Genomic DNA, 13168 nt, shown 5'->3' with positions numbered 1-13168 from the left:
GTGATGACTGGTTAAATTTCAATCCTCCACAGTGATTGCTGGTATCCTTTCATTTTCTTCTGAGTTGTGGGTGTGTCTGCTCTGTTTGTGCCCCCAAATGTCTGGACACTTGCATGTGCCTGTAACCTGACGCTCAAAAGCTTATAGCTGTTTGGTTTTTACCCAGACTCTGGGTGGTTCCATGTTTTGTTTTTGTTTTTTCATTTGTTTGTTTTTTTTAAAGATTCATTTATTTATTATTTATACAAGCACTGGGTACAGTCAAAAGCGCAGGAGGATGAGAGAATTCACCAGAGCCGGAGTGGGGAGCAGAGCAGGCAGAAGGACCAAAGTACACTGCTGAGAGGAGCAGCGGGCGGCAGGAGAGGTCTGCGCGCCATGTGGGACCCTCCTTCGGTGGCCAGGGAGCAGCCGGGGATCGAACCAGCGCTGCAGAGGCTGCGGGAAGCTTCGCAACCCAGCGCTCAAGCGCTGAGCCACTGGGGAGGCCCTCCATGTTCTTTTTTCTATTTTATTTATCAGTATTTTAATTGAGAATATATAAATTCCATTTATATTTAATGTAATTGCTTAAAAAAATCCTTTTATTAGTTTAAATGTATTAATCTTTCTAATAATTTTCTGTTTGTCTATTGCTTTATGTTTCTTCTACCTCGTTTCTTTTGAATTAAATAATTTTATTCCACATCCTTAACTTGTTATCCATTCTTTTTAAAAATTATTTTTCTTGCTACTGTAGAAATTATAATATTATTTCTTATAATATTCATTCTTGATTTATCAGCTCCCGTACATTACTAGGGCTTTATCACTTTCATTCTACCTCTCCCTCTCTCTCTCTCTCTCTCTTTCTCTCTCTACATATATATATATATATATATGTGTGTGTGTGTGTGTGTGTGTGTGTATCTGTATGTGTATATATATACATATATATGTATATAGATAGATAAATTCCACATTATTTTTATTATTTTATACAGTTCATTTATACTTATATATAGTCACTTATTAATCTCTTCATTCTTCTTCATGCCTTCAAACATCTCCATGACTCCATTTTCCATCTGCCTAAAGAAATTTTGGGGATTTGCTTTAATGTAGGTCAGATAATGTTAGTGTTATAAAAACATCTGATTTTTTGCTTTCAAATTGAAGAATATTTTAACTGAGTATACTAGGCTAATTTTTTTAAGTTCTTTTAAGCTAATTTTAAGTTTTTTTAGCTAATTTTTTTAAGTTCTTTTAAGATATTGGAGTTCTTTGAGAATAGACTCTTAATCTGATTACCTGAAAGCAGGTAATATATCTGCTTTCTCTAGCTATTTTTTAAGATTTTTGTCTTTGTCTTTCATTGTCAGTACCTTGTTATGATTGGCCTTGCTTTGACTTCCTTTGCTTGATATGCTGCTCCATATTCACATTTCTTGATTCTATTAACTGCTGTTTTTTACTACTTTTGAAAAATTCTCATCTATTATCTCATCAAATATTGTTTCTTTTCATTTTTCTCTCTCCTTTCCTACTTCTTCAGTTACATAAGTGTTAGAATATTTTACCACATACTATATTTATTTTATCCCCTTGTCTAAATATATGTCCTTTTATCTTCCTTATTTTATTTTGCATTTTTTTAACTTTCTAAGCTTGCTAATTAAGATCACCAATTCTTTGGAGGCATCATACGCCCTGACTTCAAACTATACTACAAAGCCATAATCATCAAAACTGCTTGGTATTGGAACAAGAACAGACACACAGACCAATGGAACCAAACAGAAAACCCAGAAATAAACCCACAGATTTATGGTCAACTAATCTTTAACAAAGGAGCAAAGAATATGCACTGGAGCAAAGAAAGTTTGTTCAATAAATGGTGCTGGGAAAACTGGGTCGCTACATGCAAAAGAATGAAGCTTGACTACTACCTCACACCATGTACAAAAACCAACTCAAAATGGATTAAAGAACTAGTCATAAGACCTGAAACCATAAAATACATAGAAGGAAATATAAGTGAAACACTACATGACATGCACATCAAAGACATCTTTACAGACACATCACCCAAAGCAGTAGTAGTGAAGGCAAAGTTAAACAGCTGGGACTACATCAAATTAAAGAGCTTCTGCACAGCAAAAGAGACAATAACCAAAACAAAGAGAAACCCCACCGACTGAGAGAACATTTTTGCACATAACACTAATGATAAAGGACTGATCACAAAAATCCACAAAGAGTTGATGAGATTCAACAAAAACAAAGAAAATAATCTAGACAAAAAATGGTCAGAAGAGCTAAAAAGAAACTTCTCCATATAGATTACTGGATCAAGAAGATGTGGTACATATACACAATGGAATATTACAATAATATTAAAATGGAATATTACTCAAAATTAAAAAAAAAATAAGCTCTTGCAAATTGCAGCAACATGGATGGAGTTGGAAGGGATCATGCTCAGTGAAATAAGCCAGAAAGAAAAAGGAAAATACTGAATGGTCTCACTCATAGCAGGAATTTAGTAAACCAAAATAAGGGACCAGGAAAAAGAATAACTATAAGAAAGAAAAAATAAAAATCAACAAACAACTATAAACCAGAGACACAGTATGGGGTGGAAATGGGGAAAGGAAACATTGGGGCCAAAATAAGGGGGGTGCAATTGTATGGGGAATATAAAAAGAAAAGAAAAGAAAAGAAAAAGAAAAAAAAAGAAACTTGTCCAAAGAGGATATGCAAATGGCCAACAGGCATATGAAAAAATGTTCAGCATCACTTGTAATAAGGGAAATGCAAATCAAAACTACCATGAGATACCATCTTACACCAGTGAGAATGGCACATATTAAAAAAAACTAGCAACAACAAATGTTGGCAAGGTTGTGGAGAAAAAGGAACTCTCCTGCATTTCTTGTGGGAGAGCAAACTGGTCCAACTACTATGGAGAGCTGTGTGGAAATTCCTCAACCTACTAAAGATAGAGCTTCCATATGATCCAGCAATTCCACTCCCAGGTATTTATCCAAATGACACAGAAACATCAATTCCAAAGAGCACCTGCACCCCTATGTTTATAGCAGCACTATTTGCAATAGCTAAGCTATGGAAACAACCCAAATGCCCAAAAATAGATGACTGGATCAAGAAGATGTGGTACAGGGATTCAGATCAACATGGTGGTGAGAAAATTCTGCAAGTAAGACCTCCCATAAAAAAAAAAAAAGTTAATAGGGAGGAAAAGCGACAGATCCCAGCGAGAACTGGGACACGGAAGTGAAAGGTCCATGCAGGAGACCAGAATGCAAAAGCCTACCAGGAAGCCCACCTGGGGGCAGGAATGGGGAAACCTGCCTGGAGGATTCAGACAATGAGCCTCCCCCCTCCCCCTAAGGGTCTCTTCTCAGACAAAGAACCTCTACCTGCCCCATGAATCTTTTTGTGCCCTACAAACTTCTCAGCCCTACCAGCCCAACTTCCCACCTGACCTCTCCTCGCCCTATAAAGGCCTGCAACCCCCTGACAACATGCTTGGCTTTACTGACCCCTACCTTGGGTCCCTGAGGTCTGCCCGGGAGCAATAAACTTTCCCTTCCCCTGAGGAAGCTTGGCCTGGCTGTTCTTTACCACGTGGTACCTTTCAGGAAGATAAACAGGTGACTCTGGCAAACTGCCCAAAGAAGAAAGTTGCCATAAAAGAGGACTAGAAGGGAGGAAAGCTCAGAACCCTGCTATGCTCCCCACCCACAAAGTCGGCACTCTTGACTAACAGAAAGGAGGGGGAAAAAAAAAAAACAACCAACAAGAACAAACTACACATCAAGCAGGACTGTGAGTGGAAAGAACTATTTCAGCCACTGCACCCCGTGAACTGGAAGTGTGAAGAACTGTTAGGGGGAAAAGGATGTCCTAAAGCTAATTCCATACAGGCTTTGTGGACTCCACCCCCACCCCAGGCCAAAGCCAAAGACACTGGGAACTCCAAATCCCATCACCAACAAAGGGAAGGTGGCTGGGACCTGAGGTTGGGGTTAAGCAGCCAGGTTGGTATAAAGCCAGACACGTGGGCTTTGGAGGGGTTCCCCCATTTTGGCTCTTTGCCAGCTTGCCGCGTCCAGCCAGGTCTGAGAGTGCCTTTGGATTTCCAGGTCGGCGGATCAGGTAGGACGCATTAAAGACTTTATTTCCCTATTTTCTCCCTGAGTTGTACATTTTCCTTATTTCTTTTTCCCTTGTAAATAAACCTTTTATTAACCTTTTGTGTATGCCTGTAGTGGAGTATTAATAAGTCCCTTTTAAGTACGTGGGTGAGGACCCACAGCCAGGCAACCCGTTCAATATCGGGGCTGCCCTATAACAGAACCATGCAGGAATCGCTGTGGAGGTGAACAAACAGCTCCAGGTGCCATTAGAGAAAAACAGAGATTCCCAGGAGACCTACAAATAGCCCAGAGCCAGCCGGTAAGCTTGTGCAGCTCACTTGAAAAGCACACGTTGATCACAGCTGCCCACGTCCCCGTACCTGCGACCTAGGCTATTGGGGAGACACACAGGAGCCCTCATTGAGGTGAATGTCCCTCACTGAGTAATCAGAAACCAGGCGCCCGGACACTGGAGTGGGGTGAAAAAGGCACCACTTCTGTGGACACTGAACTGGGCTACAGCCTGCGTCCTGAACCTGAGGGCTTTGGAACTGAGACCTGGGACACAAAATTCGGGGTTTGGGATCCCCACAACAGTGGGGCACAGGGCAGACACAGCATCCCAACGCCGTTGAGGCTGTCCACGCCACTCCCACTCTGTTTCTCCCAACCCACGGGGTAAAAAAAAAACCAGTTCCCTAAGGACACTAGGAAAGATCTCTGCTGCCAGCTAGCAACCAGAAAAAAATCACCAACACTCTATAGTTGGAAACCAGGGATCCCAAAAACACGCTCAGGCACTGAGAGAAGGTGGGCCACACAAACGGGGGTAAGGCAGGAAATAAGGCATGGAGAAAGACCCCATCTTGGAACAGAGAGCCAGGCACAGGATCCGGGGCATGGGACACACAATAGCAGTGGGCACTGCATAGGGTGACAGCCAGTGTTTTGGATCTGATAGCCCTGGAACTGAGACCTAGGGTGCAGAATTCAGGGTGCGGGATCCATACAGCTGTGGGCACAACACTGGGTGAACACAGGGCAGACACAGCACCCGGTTTGAATAAGAGCCCCTGTGTTGAGGTGCTCCCCTCTGTCCCCCCCACCCCCACTACTCAAAGAACCACTGGGAAAAAGCACAGGTCAGCAAGTACGGGTCTCTGGTGCCACCTAGTGACCAGAACTAAAACCCCAACTAGATGATTCCTTGTTGGAACTGAATAAGGAACAGAGCCCAGCAACATAGCATCTGGTGGAGTTTTGGTCTAAAAGTGCTGGTCTCAGTCTGGTAAACAGTTTCTGACATCCCTAAAGGAGCACTACAAAGAGATGCCCACCAACACCAGTGGCACAACACCCCAACACAGAACTAATTAGAAAGCAAACAACAGGGAGAAGAAAAAATAAAAATAACCAAGCAAGCCTGCAGGAGGACACACCACTAAAGAAATACAGTCACCGGGGCTCAACAATGACATGGAAGAACTTCTCGGCCTATCAGATAGAGAATTAATAATCATCCTGATTAAAAAGCAGAAAGAAAACAAAAAAAAAAATGATTTGAGACAAATAATCACTGAACTGAAGAATGAAATTGAGACCTTAAGAAAGGAAAGAAAAGAAACACAGGAGATAAAAAGATTACTAGAGGAGATAAAGAACTCTGGGAAAAGCAATGAAAACAGAATCGATGAAATGGAAGAACGGATCAGTACTACTGAAGATACAGAAATAAAAAGAGACAAAAGAGAAAAGGAGAGAGAAGTGCAAATGAAGCTGTATGAGGAGATTCTTAGACAATTATCAGACTCCATGGAAAGAGGAAATGTAAGAGTTATAGGCATTCCAGAAGATGAGGAGAGAGACAAAGGAACTGAGAAATTATTCAAGGAGATAATTGAAGAAAACTTCCCAAGCATGAAAAAGGAGATGAACACAGACATACAAGAAGCAAGAAGAAATCCCAATTACCATAATGAAAAGAAAACTACAGCAAGACACCTAATAGTAAAGCTTGCAAGAGTCCAGACAGGAAAAAATAATGAAATTGGCAAGGGGGAAGAAACAGATAATTTATAAGGGAAAACCAATCAGGTTAACTTCTGACTTCTCCGAAGAAACATTACGAGCAAGAAGAGAATGGAGTAACATATTCAGCAAACTTCAAGACCGCAAAGGCCAACCAAGACTACTGTACCCTGGAAAGCTCTCCTTCCTCTACGAAGAAAAAATATGGACCTTCTCAGACAAACAGAAACTCCAGAAATTCATTACAACTAAACCCCCACTCCAAAAAATTTTACAAGAAGTCCTAAAGCCAAAACCAACAGAGGAATGAGAAAGAAGAACAGAATAAAGCAAGGAATAAAATCACAAAAAAAGACAAACTAAATGGCAAACACAGATGCCAACATATCAATATGAACTCTAAATGTAAATGGATTAAACTCATCAATAAAAAGACACAGAGTAGCAGGCTGGATTAAAAACAAAATCCAACCTTCTGCTATCTCCAGGAAACACATTTAACCGCAAAAGATAAACACAGACTGAAACTAAAAGGTTGGAAAACAATCCTACAAGCAAATGGACCAAGAAAGAGGGCAGGAACAGCCATACTTAAATCAGATGAAATAGATTTCAAATTAAAAAAGGTAAAAAGAGACATAGATGGACACTACATTATGATCAAGCAAACAATACATCAGGAAGATATAACACTCATCAGCATATACTCACCAAATGAACAGGCACCAAAATATATTAGACAATTATTATCAGCTCTGAAAACAGATATGAAAGAAAATACATACATAGTGGGAGACTTCAACACCCCACTCTCACCAAAGGACAGATCAATGAGACAAAAAATAAACAAAGACGCTAGAGCCCTAAATAAAGACAGAGATCTCATGGACTTAACAGACATCTATCGGACACTGCACCCAAAAAAATCCAAGTACACATTTTTCTCAAGTGCGCATGGATCATTCTCCAGACTCGATCACATACTGGGCCACAAGACAAACATCAACAGATACATGAAAATCAAAATCACTCCAAATATCTTCTCCAATCATAAAGGCATCAAGTTAGAAATAAATCATGAAAAGAAACAAGGAACCCTCCCACTTCTTGGAGATTGAAATCCACACTACTGGAAGACCACTGGACTAATGAGGAGATCAAAGAAGAAATTAAAAAATACTTTGAGTTGAACGACAAGGAGGCCACCACTTTCCAAAATATATGGGATGCAGCAAAAGCAGTAATAAGAGGAAAATATATAGCAATACAGGCTCACATCAACAAACAAGAAAGAACTCAAAGAAACAAACTAATCTCACATCTCAATGAACTAGAAAAAGAACAACAAAAAGCCCTAAAGCCAGTAGAAGAAAGGAAATAATAAAAACCAAAGCAGAAATAAATTAATTAGAATTTAAAAAAAAAAATCCAAAAGATCAATGAAACCAAAAGTTGGTTCTTTGAAAAAATAAACAAAATAGACAAACCTCTAGCCAGGCTCACAAAGAAAAAATGGGAGAAAACATATAAATAGGATTATAAATGGAGGAGGAGAAATCACAACATACTCAGTAGAAATCAAAAGACTAATCAGAGATTACTATGGAAACTTATATGCAAACAAGTTCAACACCCTAGAAGAGATGGACAAATTCCTAGAACGATATAATCATCCAAAGCTGGACAAAGAAGAAATGGAACAACTAAACAGACCAATTACAAGCAGTGAAATTGAAGCAGTACTCAAAGCACTCCCCAAAAACAAAAGCCCAGGCACAGATGGCTTCACAAATGAATTCTACCAAACGTTCAGCAGTGAATTAGTGCCTATGCCACACAAACTCTTTCAAAAAATTGAAAAAGAAGGAATACTACCAAATACATTCTACAAAGCCAACATTACACTAATAGTAAAACCCAACAAAGACAGCACAAAAAAAGAAAATTACAGGCCAATATCCCTAATGAACACTGTTGCAAAAACCCTCAACAAAATCCTTGCCAATAGAATCCAACAATGCATCCATAAGATAATTCACCATGACCAAGTAGGATTTATTCCAGGGACACAAGGATGGTTCAACATCTGAAAATCAATCAATGTAATCCAACACATCAACAGAAAGAAATACAAAAATCATATGATAATATCCATAGATGCTGAGAAAGCTTCTGACAAAGTGCAACGCCCATTTATAATAAAGGCCCTTGAAATTCTTGGGATACGAGGAACATACCTCAACATCATAAAGGCCATTTATGACAAGCCCACAGCCAATATCATTCTCAATGGAGAAAAGCTGAAAGTATTCCCATTAAGATCTGGAACAAGACAGGGATGTCCACTGCTTTTCAACATAATACTGGAAGTCCTAGTCAGAGCAATAAGACAAGAGAAAGACATTCAAGGAATCCAAATAGGCAAGGAAGAAGTGAAACTATCACTATTTGCTGACGATATGATAATATACATAGAAAACCCCAAAAATTCCACAGAAAAACTAATTCAACTAATCAATCAGTTTTCTAAAGTGGCAGGATACAAAATCAATGCACAAAAATCAGTAGCCTTCCTATACACAAACAATAAATCTGAAGAAGAAATCAAGAAAACCATTCCTTTTATTATTGAAACAAAAAAAAAAAAATCAAATACCTGGGAATAAACCTAACAAAAGAAGTAAAGGACCTATACAAAGAAAATTATAAAATACTGTTAAAAGAAATAGTAGACACAAAGAAATGGAAAGACATCTCCTACTCATGGATTGGAAGAATTAACATTATCAAAATGGCCATCCTGCCAAAAGCAATCTACAGATTCAATGCTATTCCAATTAAAATTTCAATGTCATTCTTCAAAGAAATAGAAAAAATATTGATGAAATTCATATGGAGCCACCAAAAACCCCGAATAGCCAAAACCCTCCTTAAAAAAAGGAAGGGAATGGAGGCATCACTCTCCCAGATTTCAAACTATACCACAAAGCCATAGTAATCAAAACTGCATGGCATTGGAAGGAACCAGAACAGACACAAGGTCCAAAGGAACTGAATAGAAAACACAGAAATAAACCCACAGATTTATGGTCAACTGATCTTTTTGACAAAGGAGTAAAGAATATGCACTGGAGCAAAGAAAATTTGTTCAGTAAAAATGCTGGGAAAACTGGGTCACTACATGCAAAAGAATGCAAAAACGTGACAACTACTTCACACCATGCACAAAAGCCAACTCAAAATGGATTAAAGAACTAGGCATAAGACCTGAAACCATAAAATATATAGAAGAAAATATAGGCGAAGCACTACATGACATGCACCTCAAAGACATCTTTACAGACACATTACCCAAAGCAGTAATAGTGAAGGCAAAGATAAACAGCTGGGACTGCATCAAATTAAAGAGCTTCTGCACAGCAAAAGAAACAATAACCAAAACAAAGAGAAACTCCACCGACTGGGAGAACATTTTTGCACACAACACTAATGATAAAGGACTGATCACAATAATCTACAAAGAGCTGACGAGTCTCAACAAAAACAAAGAGAATAATCCAGTCAAAAAATGGTCAGAAGAGTTAAAAAGAAATTTCTCCAAGGAGGAAATACAAATGGCCAACAGGCATATGAAAAAATGTTCAACATCACTTGCAGTCAGGGAAATACCAATCAAAACCACAATTAGATACCTTCTGACACCAGCGAGAATGATATATTTAAAAAATCTAGCAACAACAAATATTGGCAAGGATGTGGAGAAAAGAGAACTCTCCTGCACTGCTGGTGGGAGTGCAAACTGGTCCAACCACTATGGAGAGCTGTGTGTAGATTTCTTGAACTACTAAACATAGAGCTTCCATATGATCTAGCAATTCCACTCCTAGGTATTTACCCAAAGGATACAGAAACATCAATTCCAGAGAGCACCTGCACCCCTATGTTTATAGCAGCACTATTTACAATAGCTAAGATTTGGAAACAACCCAAATGCCCAAAAAGAGATGACTGGATCAAGATGTGGTACATATACATAAGGGAATATTACTCAGCATTCAAAAAAGATAAACACATGCAATTTGCAGCAACATGGATGGAGCTAGAAGGGATCATGTTCAGTGAAATAAGCCAGAAAAAAAAAAAGAAAAATACCAGATGGTCTCACTCATAGCAGGAATCTAGAAAACCGAAATAAGGACCAGGAAAAAGAATAACTATAAGAAAGAAAAAAATCAAAATCAACAAACAACTATGTACCAGAGACACACTATGGGGGTGCAGAAAAAGGGGGGATTGGGGTCAAAATAAGGGGGTTGCAATTGTATGGGCAATATAAAAATAAAATAAAAAAGAAAGATGTGGTACATATACACAATGGAATATTACTCAACAATCAAAAAAGATAAACACATGCAGTTTGCAGTAACATGGATAGAGCTAGAAGGGATCATGGTCAGCAAAATAAGTCAGAAAGAAAAAGAAAAATACCAGATGGTATCACTCATAGCAGGAATTTAGAAAACCTAAATAAGGGACCAGGAAAAAGACTAATTAATACAAAGTAAAAATCAAAATCAATAAGCAACTATAAACCAGAGACACACTGTGGGAGGAGGGGCGGGGTGAGGAAGGATTAGGATCAAAATAAGGGGGGGTGCAATTGTATGGGGAACATAACCAAAATGAAAATGCATACATTGTGCAAAAATGAAAATGATTAAAGTATTATATAAAATAAAATATTTTTAAAAATCACCAATTCTTTCTTAAATTGTGTTTATTAGGCCATGCAGTATGCCATGGTTTAGTTGGTATATTTTCCACTAATTGAAAAATTTTCATTTCATTTTTTGGAATTCTTAGTTCTCTGCTCAAATCACTATTTTGATATTTAATTTCTCAAAGATATTAAAAAATAATTATCTTAAAAATCTGTCTTTAAACTTCAATATCTGGGTTTTCCATGTACTAATTTGCTTCTTATTATTTCTGTCTTTTTTATCTTAGTTTTTAAGATAATTATTTTTGAGTGTTCCTTTTTAAATTGTGATGAAGTGTTGCATAAAAAAAAAAAACATGTGGCTCTGGATAATGTTGTTTTCCTTGAGAGAGGATTTACTATTTCATTTTTAAAAAGGATTTATTTATTTTTATACAAAAGCTGGGGTACACGCCAGAGGGCGGGAGGGTGAGAAGATTCACCAGAACAGAGCGGGGAGCAGAACAGGTAGAAGGACCGAAATACACTGCTGAGGGGAGCAGCCGGCACGACAGGAGAGGTCTGCTGTGCCATGTGAGAATGTCTCTGGCCGGCCAGGAATCGAACCCACGCTGCAGAGGCTGGGGATAGCTTCGAACCTGAGCTGCAGAGGCTGTGGACAGTTTCACAGTGCTGCACTCAACCCGCTACGCCACCAGGAAGGTCCCTACTCTTGCATTTTGATGCTATTTTTTAGTCTTTGTGAGGACTGGTCAATTTCCCTTTTACAGATGCTCCAATAATGTGACCCTTCAGGGTGCCAACTGAAAGTTTAAATGTCTATTAGCTCTTCCTAGTAGAGCTAGTAGGTCCTAAACCCCAAATTTTTGTCTTTATAGTCCTAAAATTGGCTGAAGCTCTGCTTACTTTCTCTTACTTTCTTCAGTCATTGCTTTAAAAACATCAAATGCAAAATGAGGGTTCTCATTTTTCCAGAATCTTAATCATCCAAGTCCTTGACATTTTTGAAACTCTGTTGTTTCAAGCAGAGGACTTCTGTCTTAATAATTTTGCTAACTTTTTCTCAGAGTTTTATCACAGATGAACTACTCATCCATTGTGAGGAGCAAATCTTTATTGGAACACTTTGAGGAAAGCAATGACATAATCTGATTCAGATTTTTAAAAAGATTGCTCTGAATGTTTTGAAAATAAGCTATTCGATCGATATTGGAGAGGAGAAAGACAAAAGCAGGAAGACTAATTAGCAAGCTGTAACAATAATTCAGACAACAGAAAATGATAATTTAATCCATTGTGATGATTTAACCCATTGTGATAATGTGGAAAGGGAAAGACGTGATCAGATTCTGGATATGTTTTGAAGGGAAAGCTAAGAGAGGAACCAGTGTTAGTCCCAAGTGTTTTGGCCTGAACACTGGAAGGATAGTTCTACTTACTGCATTTGTGAAAATGATCAGAGACTTACTTTTATATATATCAAGACTGAGATGCTAATTTGACATCTACCCGGACATAACAAGTGTACACATGAATATGTGAGTCTGAAGTTTAGGAAAAGGTTGGAAGTTGGATAGAGATATAAATGTTATAGTCGTGGATGTAATTAAAGTCATAAGACCGGAGGAGCGTACTCTGAAAGTTAAGTGCAGAGAAGACTGCAGGGCTGGTGTGAAGACTTTATTATTTTTTTAATTTTTAAAATTTTTTAAATGATTTATTTATTTATGCATACAAGAACTGGGGTACAGGCCAGCGGTGCCGGGGGTGAGAGGATTCACCAGACACAGAGTGGGGAGCATAACAGGCGGACCCACTGAAATACACTGCTGAGGGGAGTAGCGGGCGAGTCAGGAGAGGTCTGCTGCGCCATGTGCTCCCTGGCTGGGGATCGAACTCGTGCTGCAGTGGCCGCGGACAGCTTCATAGGTTGCGTCTTAAACCCTTGTGCCACCAGTGAGGCCCTGATGACTTTATTACATTTATCCAACTGCAGCCTCTCAGGTATAGAAAGGACTCTGCTCCCACTGCAGGAATGAACCAGCAGCCCTGGGAAATCCCCCCTCCTAGCATGCTGTATAGTAGCCAGGATCAGACTCCCAATACCACTTGCCTCCCACGCAAGGGTAAGTGGGTCCTGTAGCTCACATACCTTTCATTAACCGAGGGTTTCATTAATAGACAGGTTTTGTAAGTCTCAGATGCTCATCTCAGATGCTCAACAGGTGCACCCAAGTCTGTTCTGCACGCAGACCTAAGTGGGGCCGCCAGGAGCTCC

The 13168-nt window shown here is 39.0% G+C and overlaps 1 protein-coding gene across 1 annotated transcript in view; it reads left to right on the top strand.

The window, feature by feature from the left end:
- The first annotated feature begins 12405 nt into the window (after positions 1 to 12405).
- The window catches only part of STK17A (serine/threonine kinase 17a), a 43738-nt gene continuing 42975 nt past the window's right edge, over positions 12406 to 13168 (top strand). Inside the window, exon 1 of the mRNA XM_054692281.1 lies at positions 12406 to 12428. Coding sequence (XP_054548256.1) covers positions 12421 to 12428 — 8 coding nt within the window. The 5' untranslated portion in view covers positions 12406 to 12420. The remainder of the gene's footprint in view (positions 12429 to 13168) is intronic.

Source organism: Talpa occidentalis, unplaced genomic scaffold, assembly GCF_014898055.3.
Source record: "Talpa occidentalis isolate TD23 unplaced genomic scaffold, MPIMG_talOcc4v2.1, whole genome shotgun sequence".
NCBI classification, from domain to species: Eukaryota; Metazoa; Chordata; class Mammalia; order Eulipotyphla; family Talpidae; genus Talpa; species Talpa occidentalis.
Note: the sequence above shows the minus strand (reverse complement) of the source record. Positions and strands in the feature narration are given on the sequence as shown.